This window comes from Tyto alba, unplaced genomic scaffold (assembly GCF_018691265.1).
Source record: "Tyto alba isolate M040663 unplaced genomic scaffold, T.alba_DEE_v4.0 Super-Scaffold_6, whole genome shotgun sequence".
Taxonomy (NCBI): domain Eukaryota; kingdom Metazoa; phylum Chordata; class Aves; order Strigiformes; family Tytonidae; genus Tyto; species Tyto alba.
Genome location: NW_024881327.1, coordinates 35968298 through 35983591, shown reverse-complemented (window position 1 = coordinate 35983591; position 15294 = coordinate 35968298). Strand labels below are relative to the sequence as shown.

Sequence of the window (15294 nt, the reverse complement as noted above, 5' to 3'; positions counted from 1 at the left end):
AGCTTGCTTTAACTGAATACTAAGGTTTCCTTCAAATCATCTTTCCTCATAAGGCACCAGTTTCCCCACCTCTAGTGGGGAGGATGGCAAAAGGGACAGACATGGCTGGGTTTCCGGCTGATTTCCTCACATCCCATATGTTTCGCGGCAAGGGGGAAGAACTGGCTCATTATTCAGAAAATTGAAAGATGCCCAGATTCATCAGTCAATTCTTCATGAAAGGCTTTATTATCTCTGCTGCTAAGGGGGTTCAGCTCTAGTGTGATTATTCTGTTTCTTTCAAGGGGGTTGTTCTCTCATCCTCTCTTTAATTCCTTTAAATTCAAATGGGTGAGTCCAGTTAGCTTGATAACAATAAGATAATAGATCTACACCTACAAGAGGATTGTGAAATTTACCTTTTACACAATCTCTTGGGCCATACCCTTATGAGTCTAATGCTAGCAAATTTTGGTGTGAAACTACACAACTAAGATACAGGCTCAGTGAAGATATGTCTGGTTTTCATTTGGCAGATAAACAGTCACTGAGGCTCATATCAAAATAAAGGTATAGCTAAAATATCTCAAGTGATACAAAATCATGATTATACAAAAGAAGCTGAAAATTGAGATGGACTTCCTGAGGTGAATCACACATGTACAGGCTAAGGTAAGGAATTTTTCCTGGCATAATTATTTTCTGTTTTTCTCCAAGCTGTTTCTTCTTGGAAATTACACATGTAAATGTGCATGTCTAGTTATGAAAGCATAGACACATACAAACATATAATATATGATTTGGATTTGTTCTTCTTTACCACAGTTTTTAATAGTTAAGCATGAAGCATTTTTCTGTGCTTTACATTCCCAAAATCCCAAAGGACTTTCAAAGTCCTACATTCATACCAGAGACACTGACCTTGCTCTCACTAAAACAAGAGAACTTTCCCCATTGTCCCTATGGATAGGAAAGCTGGCATTCTGCTTGATGATATTCAACTCATACACAGCCTTGGCTATTCTAATTTTTAAATTTATTTTATTTGCATACAGGTAAAGCAATGCCATTGGGGGCCAGAGATTTTCTATGGTTTTAGTGAAATGCCATGGAGTCTTTAACTTCCACTTGGACAGCCACCAGAGACAAACAGAAAGGACCTTGGGTTTAATGTCTCATCTAAAGGATATTATAATGTGTTGGCCTCATTATTCACAGCAGAAAAGGCCTTTGTCATGGTCAGATGGCTTTAATGTGTTTCGTATGCTACATAAATTCAAACTTGATGGCTCATTTATTTGTTGGATTGCAGCGTTATTCAACCTAAATGAAGCCTTGGTATTTACTAATAATTTGGGCTCTGGCTGTTGTTTACTTAAGCAAGCAGCGTCCACTATCTCCTCTGTTGTCTGTATTAAGTTTGGACTCTACTAATTCAATGAATATTATAGAGGGAGCCAAAAAATTGCAGAGAAAATAGCTTTTCATTTGCAGACAATTATTTATCTAAGCCTTAAATGATTAGTATTCCAATATTGCAATTTCTGACATCAATTTTCTCAGGGTCAGAAACAACTTCTCAGACTACATCTAAGCCTCAAAGTACCCCCCATGAGGAAGTGAGTCGTTGTTATCAACATTTTGAAGAGGGGCAAATTGGAGGTAAGAGGAGGTTAGATGGCTTATTCCATGTTGACAGAAAGACACCGATTAAAATGCATCCAGAGTCCGAATCTGCCTTTTAATCTTAGGACCGTATTTCCTGTTGTGATGTGACAATATTCTCTGATGAAGCTACATACATCAATTATCAAACTGTGTAGTCACACCACACCAGAAATGTTCAGAACATAGAAATTCTCTTCTATTGTCTGAAAAATGAGACTACATGGCTATGTGGAATTATGTAACTATGCATCCTCTATTCTACCTTATAGAGAGATTTACCTTTTAATGTGGCGGTTTTTTAAATCTGAATTTCATAGTGAAATTCTAGCTGAGCTGTCCCAAAGATGATTTTAAAATCTTCACCCACTTGGATATTGTGAGAGCAATCTTGAAATTAAAAATTATCCATTAAATCAAAAGATAAACTAAGAATCCTATTGTGCCATCTTAGATCAAGTCAGAAACATGAGTAAATATCCATAACCAAGGCAAAAGACACTCATTCTTCCTGCAGAAACATACAACTGGATTTTAATAAACTGAATAACCACAAGAACTCAAATTGATTAATAGATTCAGAGTGGAACAGGATTTGTAGAACTAATTCACAGCTAGGAAATACATAAATATAGTATAAATACCAGAAGTTCCTTTATGCCATAACTTTAAAATTATATACATGGACCCAATTTTTCCCTTTCCCTGTGGATACAAGTGGGGAATAATAGGATAACTTTAAAACTTAGGAAAAAAAAAAAAATTCTGGCACTGAACACAGGTGTTCTTGGGCCAGTTCTCCCAGTCAAGTTTCTAGTATGAAACAGCTGCTGCTTGCTGGATCTCCAGCCAGTTAATAATTTGCCACTCTACCAAATAACTTTGAGTGATTTATTAAGCGATTAGCAGTCTGCTCAGACAAATCAATTGGACGTTATTATCACAGCAGCAATAATTCAGCCCTGTATCAGAAGGAAAGGTGTACCTGGAAGTACAAAACAAAGTCCTTATTCAATACCTTTCACTTTCCTCTTGGAAGTGCAAAGCACTTTAGCAGTGACTTACAAATCTATTTTCTCTTTTCCCTTCCAGCACAGAGCTATGCCAGCATCCAGCCTTGCGGGCATACTGGCTCTGGCTGGGAAGGAGTTAATTTTCTTCACGGTAGCTCATATGGTGCCGTGGTTTGGATTTGTGACCGAAGCAGCGTTGATAATGCAGGGATGGTTTAGCTCTTGCTGAGCAGTGCTCACACAGAGCCAGGGCCTTTCCTGCTTCTCGCCCTGCCCCACCAGCGAGTAGCCTCGGGGTGGGCAAGAGGCTGGGAGGGGACACAGCGAGGACAGCTGACCCCAGGGATATTCCATACCACATGATGTCATGCTCAGCAGTCCATATGACATCATGCTCAGCAGCAAACTTAGGGACCGAAGCTTCTCCAAAGTTGCTGTTACTCGGGGACTGCTGGGCACTCCTCTGCTGGCAGGGAGGGACCGCTTTTTCATCACGTTGTCTTCGCCACCTTTTTTTTTTTCCTTAAATTCTCCTTTCCCCTTCCTGCCCCCCCCTCTCCATTAAACTATCTTTATTTCATCCCCTGAGTTTTCTTGCTTTTACCCTTCCAATTCTCTCCCCCATGCTGTTGGGGGTCGGGGAGCGAGTGAGCTGCCCACCGGGGTTAACCCACCACAGCAGGTTACAATGCATCATGCAAAATGCTAGAAGCTTCTGGAAATTTCTTGACTCACCCTACTCTTAAGCGAAGACCCTGTTGAAATTACCTCCTCAGTAGCTTCTGAGTGGCCTTAGTTAGACAAGTTCATCACTGTGAGAAAATGGTGGCTCTAAGGTCAGATTTAACTTTTTTTTAGTGTTGATGTTCTCCTCTGATTTCTTACTTTAGGTTCACTAGCTCGAGCTAGACCCTAACTCATAAGCACACCAATGTATTGACATTAAGAGAGTTAGTTATACGTCATCATAATCTCATGCCTTAGGAGCAAGAAGTTTGCTTTAGGGCCTAGTGTCATGTACTAGGGATATGCAAGTTATAAAAAGCTACAAGAAGTGTTAGGTATTTTCGCTATATTTAAAACTAACCTTGAAGCACATCCTTTACACGCTGATTCATTTTGTTGCCTATAACATGTGCCAGCAGTGGAAAAGGATTCAGAAGTGAACAAGACATTGGAATATTTGGCATTTTGTGGTAGGTGAGATACTTTCTGCCATGACCACTGCACTTTTTCCAGTGAAACCATTTACATAATTTGCAGTGATTCAGCTTTATACATCACCAACGTGACCTATCCTTGTCATGGTTAAAGAACTGGACCTTGCTAAGGTGCAGCTCTGTATCTGCTTCGGGATCAGATGTTTCATAACAAGTACAGCAGAGCTTCCAGTGGAATTATTCAGGCGCACTCCTGTTAACAAAATTTGGTAATCCTCTAATAAAAACATCCAATCTGTATCTGGCTTCTACCATGTACTGAGTAACCTTATAATCCTCAGTTTTAATAACATCTGCAGATTTAGGGAATAAAGTCTTGCAAGTGACAAAACAGATGACAACCCATGGGAGGGAAACCTGGAGGCTGAAGATGAAAGGAAGGTTTGTAATAAAATGGGATGAAGAAAATAGATTTTTCTCTTTGTTTTTTTTCCTGTATCTATTAGAACAATTTCTGATGCATTCAAAGGGTTGCTTTCCCTTCAAGAAGGCCACAGTGAATTTTTTCTGTGTTTTTATTCTTTTTTTTGCAGGCATCCTAAGGCTGAGAGTAGAAACAACAACCAATCCAAGGATTTCTCTATGTGCCCTGGAAACAGCTGGTTATCCTGTTTAACTGGAACTGAAAGACTCCACATTCATAAAACACCCCAGCAGGAACCTTATTTTGTACGAATGTGTACTAACTTCATGGGGGAAATCTACACCAGCATACCTCATTATATCTAATGGAATACTATTAAGAACTCCATGCCCTGCGAGTTGAAAACCTTCTTGTAAGCAGGTGGCATTCTCAGTTTTGCTTATTAATGCATAGATTGGAGCTAGTAAAAATGTAGTCCCTTCATGTGTTTTGCCTCCTATCTGCCCTCTGTTTTTCTAGAGCCAAACACCCAGCTTCAGAGATGCTCCAATCATTTGTGCTGCTGGGTTGGAACTAATGGGATTCACCTGGTCTGAAATGAGAATCCACAGAACTACGCTGTGTCTTTGCAGAGACCCTAAAACCTGGCACCATTTGAGGAAGCTTTGTTCCACTGCACAGTTAAAGGGAAAATAAAAAAAAAAAAAAACAAAAAAAAAAGAAAAGAAAACAAAAAAAAAAAACAAGACAATAACAAGCAAATATCAACAATACCAAGATCATCTTCAGACCAAAGTGATCGTTCTTACTTGCTCTCCCTCAGGATGGTCCCTGATTTTAATTAATCTTCCCAGAGGATAAATTCAGATGAAAATATTTACTTCAGATAGGAACTTCAGTGTACAAAATATTTATGATAAAATTCTTAAAGGTAAGAAATTTAGAAACTAAAATGTTTTTATTTAATTTTCCTAAAAATGGTTCACCCATACCATGGCCCATTTGACTGGTCAAGAAAACAATCTTAACAACTTACACCAAAATGTCAAAATGATTTTAAACAAAGTAAAAAACTCTTGTGTTTCTAATCCATGAACATCTGATCTCCAGAACCACTCTCCACAGGGGAACTTAAATACGTGCCCAGGCTTACAAAAGCTGCATGGAACTAAGAGACGTTAAGGTCAGATGAGGAGCTGGAACCTCTGAAATTTCAGATTGTAAATAGAGGATTTAGGATCCCGTGTTTTCACCAAGACAACAAAAGTGGATATAATTAACACACATTGTTAAACTTCATTAGTCTTCCAGGGTTTCAGTTATGCTTACAAAAATCAACCCATTAGGATAAATATGGCTAAAAAGGTGGGGAGCCACTTTACAATTCTTATTCTACAAAAAAAAAAAACCAAACCAAACAAACAAAAAAAACACGTTTGTTTTTTTTTTTTTTTTCTTTTTCTGCTGTTCTGAAAGATATGAATACAATGTTTTTTACCACAAACTGATTTGAAAAGTACTCATCAGTTCAGCCCCTGAAACAGCCATCTTCTTTGAAAACTGCATGTAGTATCCAACCTTAAACCATATTTTTATTTATTTGCTTTTTTAATAGCAGCATACCACAACACCTGTGGTGAAATACCTGCTTTGAGAAAGCTTCCAGGAACAAAACCTGCTCCTCTGCACCATTCAAGGACAAGGAACCTCCTCAAGAGCCTCCCAGATGCTGCTGAGCGTTGACTTCAGCAAAATCCCAGGGCTGCTGCCTTTCCTCGCTGCTGGTCAGAGGCACCTGCCCCCTCCCACAGCACTTGCAGTTCAGCTCTTAGCAGGGAGGGAACTGCTGTCTGCTAATAGAGCCAGGTGGGCTTTTTAATTCATAAAACATGATTGCCCACAGCTTCTTCTGAGCTCTAGCTCGCTCTTGTGCAAAGCAGAGCCTTTAGTGCCTACAGGTGTCAGCAAGAATTTAAGTGCTAATGGGAGGCTTCTTGTCTGGGGCATGGGAGTGCCAAGATCCTCCCAAGTTTGTAAATAAAACCTCATAATTTTTCGTTTTATTTTGTAACTTGACATGCCCATATGACTCTCCATTAAAATGCAAATTTAGGAATGAGCACAGCTTTCCTGGTTTGGGAGAGGTGTGTCTTATGGTATTGGCAATTGTAATGAAGGTGCTGGGGAGTATGGACCAACTGGGAGACTTTTACAAACAGGTGCTGCTTGCAAGAAATAAGAGGGTCAGAAATGTGAAACTTTGGAGGTGTATTTAGTCTAGTTAGCATGAAATATCCTCATCTTTGCTTCCGTGGCTGATGAACCATTAAATTACAACAGGTCCCATTGACTCTTTTGGTAGAAGGGAGATATAGTGATGTGAGGATGTGCACATAAAAGGTGGTTTTTCATTAGTTTTCAGATACCTAAGGTTTCAGACACTACTTAGTGTCAGGCAGCAGTTCAAAGACACTTCGCCTCTCCCAGGGGAATACTGGTAATTCACTGAGATAGGGCCAGTAAATGATTTTAGTTCCTATGAAGTCTGAGGACTCAAGGAGGATAGACGAGGCCCAATCCAGGAGTCGCAGACACAGAAAAACCACTAGAAGAGGCAGACTTTTTGCATTCGCCTGAAATCTGGAAAGGGAAATAAAAAAAAGTCATCAGGTACTTCTTATTTTCTTTCTGTGAGAGAATAACAAGTCTCACATACAGATGTTTATCTTAACTTTACTTGCTTTACTAAATATCTTAACTACCATCTCACACAATATTCTTACACACAGGCTGGGGGAAAAAAATGGTCTTGATCACACTCCTATAAAGCAGGTACAGAAACAGCGGGAAATCTGCACCCAGTCTGGAAACCAGACAGTTCCCAGTAGGGAGGACAGCCTGCCCTGGGTGCAGAAGTTTGTCTGTGATTTGGTTTTATTCAGCCCTTCTGTTAATGACTCGGATGACAGAACAAAACGTAAACTGATTAAATTCACAGCTGACACCAAGCTGGAAGGGCTGTAAATACACTGTGGGGAAGGATTAGAACTCAAAATGTTTGTGACAAGCTGGAGAAACAATAAGGGGTGGGGGAAATAAAAAAAAAAAAGGAGGTAACTCAACTAAGACAAAGGTAAAATCCCATTTCTGGCAGGAGTAGCCAATTAAAGAAATGTAAAATGGAAACAACTGCATAGACAGCAGTTCTGCAAGAAATGATTGGGCAAAGATCACATTATGATATAGAGAGTAATATAGTTTGTCAGACAGTGCAGTAGCAGTCCATGCTGGTCAGCTGGTGTGCTGAGGTGTTTATGCACTTCTCTTCCAGAGAGAGGTGCACAGTCCATAGGAAATGGTGATCTACACAATGTAGGAGCCTATCAAATTTAGGAGGAAAGCTTAAAAGAATTGGGACTGTTCAGCTGAAAGAGGGAAGGGCCCTTGGTGCAGAGTTAAACTCTCAGGTTTGCACAGGGCTGTTGCAAAGAGGAGAATAATCTGTCCCCCGTGGCTGTAGTGGATACAACCAAACCAGTGGGTCTAATCTGCAGCGAGATCCAAGCTAGAGAGCAGAAAAACCTATAAGAGAAACGATAATCAAGCTATGGGTGATGGTGGAGTCTTAATCAACGACGAGTTTGAAGAACGGGAGAGACAAGTTTAAGTTATGATTTACATTGGCATGGTTGGATACAGCGCCTCTAATCCCTTTCAGACTTTAGCACAGATACAAACCAGAGGGGCAGGAGTGGACACACCACCACTTTTCTAGCATTCTTTAAACAACTTGTATTCATTTGCAGTTTGTTTTCCTCCTACTCTTTAACTGCACTGGCTATCCATGACAGTCCATAGCCTTTCAAATAAAATTTGGAGGGTATTTAAAGAGAACACTGGGTTATGGTTTGTTCGTGGGGGTTTTTTTGTTTACTTGTTTAAATAAAGTGTATCTGTATTGTAATATGTAAATCAAAAGAGTTTAAACTCTTTTTTTTTGAAATATGTCTGCTGTTTAAGTGAAACTGGACCAATCCTTTACATATAAACGTAACAGAAGTTACACTGAAATGTGTGAAGAAGGATCAGGCCAGTTTTGGGGCTCTTAAACTTTTTGCCTGTACAAGCACCTGTAATTCCTCCTTTCCTACCTGCTTTCATCCCCGCTTCTCGCAGTGGCTCTTACCTGCCCTCCCTCACCTTGCTGACATGCTCCTGAGGCCGGGGACGAGCCTGGGCCGGGACTGGGCTTTGCTCCTGTGAGAAGGGACCCAGCTTCCCTCTTTTGGTCCTGGAAAGTCCCGCTGCCCCCTACTCGAGTAGGAGGCCTGACGTTGCCCGCTGAGGGCCAAGGAGCCCGTGGCGGCTGTCGCTGCCCACAAACCCACCTCCCGCCCCAGCAGCGACCGCGGGCGCCTCGCAGCCTGCACAAGCAGGGATTAACCCGTTACCAACGGTTGTGCCTCTTTAGCACACTAGAAGGACAGAAATACCTGAAAGTCACGCTCAGTTCATCCACGGTGCTCGTTAGACTTCCGAGACGCTTGCTATCAAGTGTCATTAAAAGAGAGATCGTTCGGCATGTGGTTATTTGTACGTAGCCGCTGCTCGTGTATCTGACCTACTGGCCCCACCTCCCTGAGGCTCCTGAGCTTTGCCCTGAAGATGCACACAGTGTTGAAGTGGTGAGAATATGCACAGTGTGTTCAATGTGCACTTTGAAATAAAGAAAAAGTCAAGATACTTCCATTTATGGACACTGGACACTGAACTTGAAGAAAGCCTTATTTCTTGTCTCCTCTCAAACAGCAAACCCCCTCTTCAGATTAATGTTATACAGCAGAAAGGATAAACATTTTATAAACGATGAGGGAATTAATGCAAACACAAATAATAACCTAAATTATTTAATAGCTGGGTTCCGTCCCTACTTTTTACGTTACATATTTATATTTTATATCCACATGTGAAGATGAAATTCTGTTAAATTAGGTTGACAGACTAGAATGAGTTTCTGAATGCCACTTTTTCAGAAACCTTACTTCAGTTCATCTCTCCCTCACTCTCATAAAATGATTTCTTCTTAAGCTATTAAAGAGGAAAAATTTCAAGAATTTTTCAAACTGGCTGATGTAGAGAAGTTTGACAGTTGCATGATCTTCTATTTTCAAGAGAAATTATTTCCCAGAGAGAACAGTGTTGTTTCCCTTTTGTATATTTATCTACCTTGATTTTTTTATGGGCAATGCCCTGAAAAGTTGAAAATGCATATAGCTCTTTTGCAAGATTATTATAAATGGATTCTTATCTCAGGCACTAAATATTTTTATTTCTTTAAATAGAAACACCAAGTCAAGGAACAGGATTAAACAGGAGGAGTAAGCCTAGACCAGTGACAGATTTTTCCATTTGCTACAGCAAGATTTTTTTTTTTTTTCCCTTCCTATAGCAATTGCAAACGAGTTCCTCCACTGTGATTTTATTCAGGACTAGGTGCAGCTTGCAGTCCAGCGCCAGCCTTGCGCCCACCACGCAGGCTAAACCCCCCCACTCCAGGCCCCAGCCCCTCTCTCGCGAGCACCAGAGCTCCGCTGGACACTCACAGGCCGTGTCGGGCAACGCGACCACCAGTCAACAGCCAAAGCCACCGCGCCCCTGCGGACACCCTGCCAGCATTTCAGCTTTCTAAATCCTGCCTGCCTCGGCAGCACTGCTCATAGCACTGCAGAAGAAAATCGGCACTGCAGGCTTTACCCGTAGACCCCCAGGCCGGTGCTGGGACGCGCCGGAGGCCGCGCGGGGCCGGGGCTGCGCTCGCAGGCAATTGCTGCCCGGAGCCCGTCCGACACCATGCCAGGCTCAACACGTGGAAGTTTTGGTGCCCTGCAGTCTCCATACAGCAAACAGGTAACTCCCACATGCCAACACATGCCGGACGCCCCTGCTGCAGCCTGATGACCCACCACCGTAACTGGCTCCCGGGCTGACTCGGAAATGACAGAACGTGCCCTGAACTGAAGGAGCAGATTAGGTTCCCAAAGATCTTGATTCTCCTTCCCTCAGGCTACAAACATCCTCCTTCTTTTAGTGGCTTCAGCCTCAGCCATACGTGGAGAAAAGCAGTCAGCTCCATCACCCACTGCAGAAGACGTAAAACCTGCATTCTCTGGGTGTCATTTTTATGGAGAATCATTCTACCATAAAATCACTGAGAGCAGATCCAACTGCTGGAGACACAAAACAAGGTTACTGCTTGCTACAAAACGATGCTCTCCTATACAGAGTTTCTTTGTCACATTTAACTCTATGCTGGACAAATCAAATGATGTTAAGTTGAACAGCAGGGTGATGCAATGGGACAATGTCACCACAAAGCAAACCCACCAACCAACCAACCAACCCTGAAGGTCACAGCGTGGATGCAGAACTTGTGAGCAGAACCACGTATAAAGTCCATTGTGAAGCCCATGAGTAAAGCCAAGTCTGTTTTTTCTATGTGATCTAGACAGCCTTGAAGAAGTTGTTTTGACAACTCTGTCTTGTATAGCCCGGGAGACTCTAGGACATTGCATGAAATTTAGGATACGATAAATCCTGTACAACTGAGACAAAAGCAGAGGTCTATTTTTTAAAACGGGGATTGTAACACAAGTACAAGTGCATGGTCAGGTCACTGTAGGATTTCCTCCCATTAACTGCTGTCTGCTTTAAAGGCTGTTAGCCCATTATTTGGCACCTCTTTTAACCAGAAAACTAAAACACAGGCAGTGGGTAACAATAGACTTTAATGATACACCTGGTTAGCACTTAGTGACTTCCATCTTTCAGACCCAGACTGAATGCCAAATCATCCTGGCAATTGCATTTCTTGTAGTTATCAGCCCTTCTCCTTTTTAAAATACATCTTTCTGACAGCAGCCCACAGCTAGTATTTCCTTTTCATTCTCTGAAGTGCAGAGCACTACAAATACATCATTTAGCTTTGCTGCAGTCCTTTCTGTCCTTTTGATCATCTCCTTTACACCCCTCTGCATTTCTGCTTCATTCCCGCATGTGCAGTACATCAAAAAAGAGCTTTGCAGCAAGTACTGTGGGCTTTTCAGGGTGTTTTTTTTTTCAGGGACAGAATCCCAACTGCTGTAAAACAGCACAAATGCCACTGAAATCAGCACCATTATTGTATTTAAACCAGCTCAAATACTGACCCTAGGTACTATTTCAGATGGCTTATAATGCAACTAAAGCTTTAAAATTCCTGGAGCGCTGATTGCTAGCCTGGAAATTTCCTTGCAGAAGTGTTAAACTCAATTGTAGTCCGTTACTCTGTGACTCAAGAATTAAACCATGAACGATGCTCCCCTCTTCCTTCCATTCATCCTGTTCCCTTAAAAAATGGTTTATGATGCTAGTTTTTCTAATAGTACCTAGTCTGGACAGTTGCTTCTTGCATTTTACAAACTGAAACCACCCCCATTTGCATTTGGCTAGTTGTTAGCGGAACGTTTTTTGCATATATTTATAAAACCTGATTATAAAACATTTTACTTCTTTCAAACGCTTTAAAACAGAGCAATATCATAGTATTACCAAATCGCAAGCATGGATTTCCCCAGCTCAGAGGCTGTCAGTGCATGAACTTGGGAAAAGGCTGCAAAGGAAGTAGCGTTAGGCTTGGGGTGATGGACAATCCTGGCTCTTGGTCTTAAGGGTTCAGCTTCCACTGAACACTACATGGTTTTCATGAGCACAGTAATCTTAACAACTCATAAATACCCTGAAGAAAATAAATACTATTTGTCCTAATTCATAGATTAGGAACTGAAGCCCAGGGCTAAAGTAACATGTTCAATATCCCAATATCCCAAACCGAAGTTAACTCTGTATTTCCAGTCCCTGCCTAATGATCCAAATAGTGGACACCCCCTTAGCTCTACTCTCCCTCATACAGAAAGAAAAAAAAAAAAAAATCAGCTGTCAGATAACTATCTCAGATCTGATGTAAAATATGATAGCAACAATATTAACACACACAGTTTTACCATCGCAGAAGCTGACAGTCCCATTCCTTACCCAGCTGGCAGGAGTCTGAACTGGGAAAAAGGATTTTCATTGCAATTTTCTTGCGTTGAGTATTGTTCCTGAGTAATAACAGCTACTCTGCCTCTCTACAGAAACCTCGGCCTGTTAAATTGCTGCTGTGACAGCTGAATCCACATTTCAGCTACAACAGTGGGAAGCGCTACAGGCAGGGCAATGCCCCCGAGAGGAGAGCATTTCTCAGTTCATGGGATGATGAAACACATGTGAACTCTCTGTGCTCCAGCCAGCTTCTGGGAAACAACCTCTCTGTGCCACAGTCCGATGTTGCACTGCCTCAGTACTTCTCTCTTTGGAAAGAAATCACTGCTGTCTCCAAAAAAAAGAAGAAAAAAATTACTTCAGTAGAGCAGATAAGTTGGCAAGAAAAGTAGTAGGCAGTAGCCCTAAAACTTTACAGAGGAGCACTGCTGAAATGTACCTCAACATCTGACAGTTTGAATTGTGCATTTCAGGTTTTAAAACCACAGAAACTTTGGTACACATCCATGTGAAACAGTTCATGTTGCTCAAGCACCACTTTCAATTTTGGCTGGTAAAGAAATAAAAATGCAAACCAGCTCCATGGCAACCAGCACATAAGTGAGCGAACTGCCCAACTGTGCCTTAATAGAGCTCCTTCCTCTCCCCTCACCACATGGTGAAGGTCGCTTGTTTTAGATAAGCACATGAAGTCATCAAAAGGAAGAATAATTTAAAAGCCTGACAACTTTTTTCCTCTATTTTGGAACGTCCGTGAGGACTGAGAGCCAGACTAACAAACTAACCAAGAAAGGAAAAAGTGTTTAGCCTGCCCAAAATGAAAATGCCTAAAACTTTTCGCCCTCCCTCCCTCCCTCTTTCCTTCCTTCCCCTCCCACGGTTCTCCCGGTGACGCCTCCCCTGAGCCAGCATTACCTAACTTTTACACAAACACACTGTTCCCATAAGCATCAACTTCAAACAGCTCTGGCTTTCTGTCTGATCACATCTCTGTTCAGGGGAGCAGAGGCAAAGAGCTACTACTGAGGGGTTCTGCAGCAACTCCGCAAGGTAATCAACTTGTTGGATTTTTACTTTTCATTTGTAATGCTTAACTAGTAGTTAAGTGGATGGACCCCAAAAAAAGCCTCCTGGCCAGCTGTCTGGCTGGAATGTGTAGTAGGAGAAAGTTATCTATAGAGACTCAAAAATAGATTAAACAACACTTCGGCTTACTTGCTTCCTGCAGGGAAAAAGAAGCAGTTTTAAAGATCAAGATCTAGTGTAAAATATAAAATCACTAGTATTTCTTTTAATCATGGGTGTTGGTTGTATGTGTTTAAACATGCGTATGCATTCTGATTTAGTTTCAATTCATCACATTAGACAGATTTAGAAAGCAGCAGTCCACCGGGACCATGCTCCAGCTGTTCTGCTCAGCACTGCTACAGGCTGCGTGCCTTTTTCTCCAGATAAACTGCTGCAAAAACCCCTTAATTCTTTGTAGATTCTTGTACCTTCTGCAGGCTCTGAATTGCCAGGATGCTTCTGCTTCTTTCTCTGGTCACTGGGCTTGCCCTGTCGGCCTCTGGTGTCGTGACAGACAAAGAAACTGATCCAAGCCAAGAGCTATTTCATGACATACAGAAAAAAGTGAACGACCTCTGGCAGAATTTGGTCTATCCAGTAATGCCTGATAATGAGACTGATGGGATGACTTATGCCACTTGTGAAATGAAGCCCAGCTCCAAAATAGATGCTGACAAGCCACAAGTAACCGGACAAGTCTTATTCAAACAGTATTACTCATATGGAAGATTAGAAGCCATTTTTCACTTGGATGGGTTTCCGTTGGATAATAATCAGTCCGGCAGAGCTATACACATCCACGAGCTTGGGGATCTCAGCAACGGCTGTGATTCTACAGGAGGACACTATAACCCTTTCAGCGTGAATCACCCTCGTCACCCAGGGGATTTCGGCAACTTTTTTCCTAAGGAAGGCAAGATCAGAAAATACAAAACCAATCTCTCTGCCACTATGTTTGGTCCCTATTCCGTCATGGGCAGATCCGTTGTGATCCATGAGCAGGAAGATGACATGGGCAAGGGCAACAATAAGGCTAGTTTGGAAAATGGAAACGCTGGGAAACGCCTGGCTTGCTGCGTCATTGGAATATGCAATAAGAACTTGTGGGAAGAGAAACTGTCTGAGGTTACAGACAAGAAGAAGAGAGGGCTCAGCAAACGAACACAGAACCAGGCTTAAGTGAAGACCAACGAGCTGGCTAGAGCCTGGGCAGCACAAAGTACCCCAGGCTGTGCCACTGGCCACTAAGATATAGGGATAAAGGATTCCCCTTTCCATTTGCTTGCTCCTCTAAGAAATGCATATCACTTTGTAGAGCCTCCTTTCTGTAAGCCCATCAATAAAAACAGCATTAACTCAACACTGTGATGTATTTTCTTGAAGAGGAAAGATTCCCTTTTATGCACTTTGGGAGCTGAATGCATACAAGTAAGAGTACTGACAGATATGGTTGACAGACTGTAAAGAGTCTGTGCACTGTAAGGGGCTCTTAAGGGATCTTAAGTTGAATACCAAAGGAAAAAAAAGGTAATGAGTAAGAAATTGCCTCTCATTAGACACTATGCTGTATTTAGCCGCAAATCTGAAAGGCAAAAAGATCTCTATGCTTTCAACAGTGTTGGGTGTTGTGTTGCAAGACCTGGATAATCAACTTCCCCTAAAAATAAGGGAAAGTACAGAAATTTCTGTTTGAAATTTTAGATCCATTATGCTATTCTAACTTGTATTTTCAGGTTTTATTCTCAAATACGTATAAGCTTCTTAACTATTTTAAACTGTCCACATGACTATAGCTAAGTCACACTGTTTACATCTGAAAGTAGACTTAAAAGAAATATTCCAGTTTACCATCACTCCGCAGCAAAAGTTCCCTAAAGCCTCTAGTTTGTGCCTGTTGGTAATGAAT

General features: G+C 41.6%; 1 protein-coding gene across 2 annotated transcripts; it reads left to right on the top strand.

Annotated features, from left to right (window-relative positions):
* The first annotated feature begins 13241 nt into the window (after window positions 1–13241).
* SOD3 (superoxide dismutase 3) lies at window positions 13242–14748 on the top strand. 2 transcript variants are annotated; one of them, XM_009967926.3, is made up of 2 exons: window positions 13242–13370; window positions 13826–14748. In XM_009967926.3, the coding sequence occupies exon 2, from the start codon at window positions 13842–13844 to the stop codon at window positions 14565–14567; it is 726 nt and encodes a 241-aa protein (XP_009966228.1). In that variant the 5' UTR covers window positions 13242–13370; window positions 13826–13841; the 3' UTR covers window positions 14568–14748. The 2 variants fall into 2 exon arrangements, with proteins under 2 accessions (XP_009966228.1, XP_032840275.1); XM_032984384.2 differs by having other exon boundaries at window positions 13807–14748.
* Window positions 14749–15294: the final 546 nt, after the last annotated feature.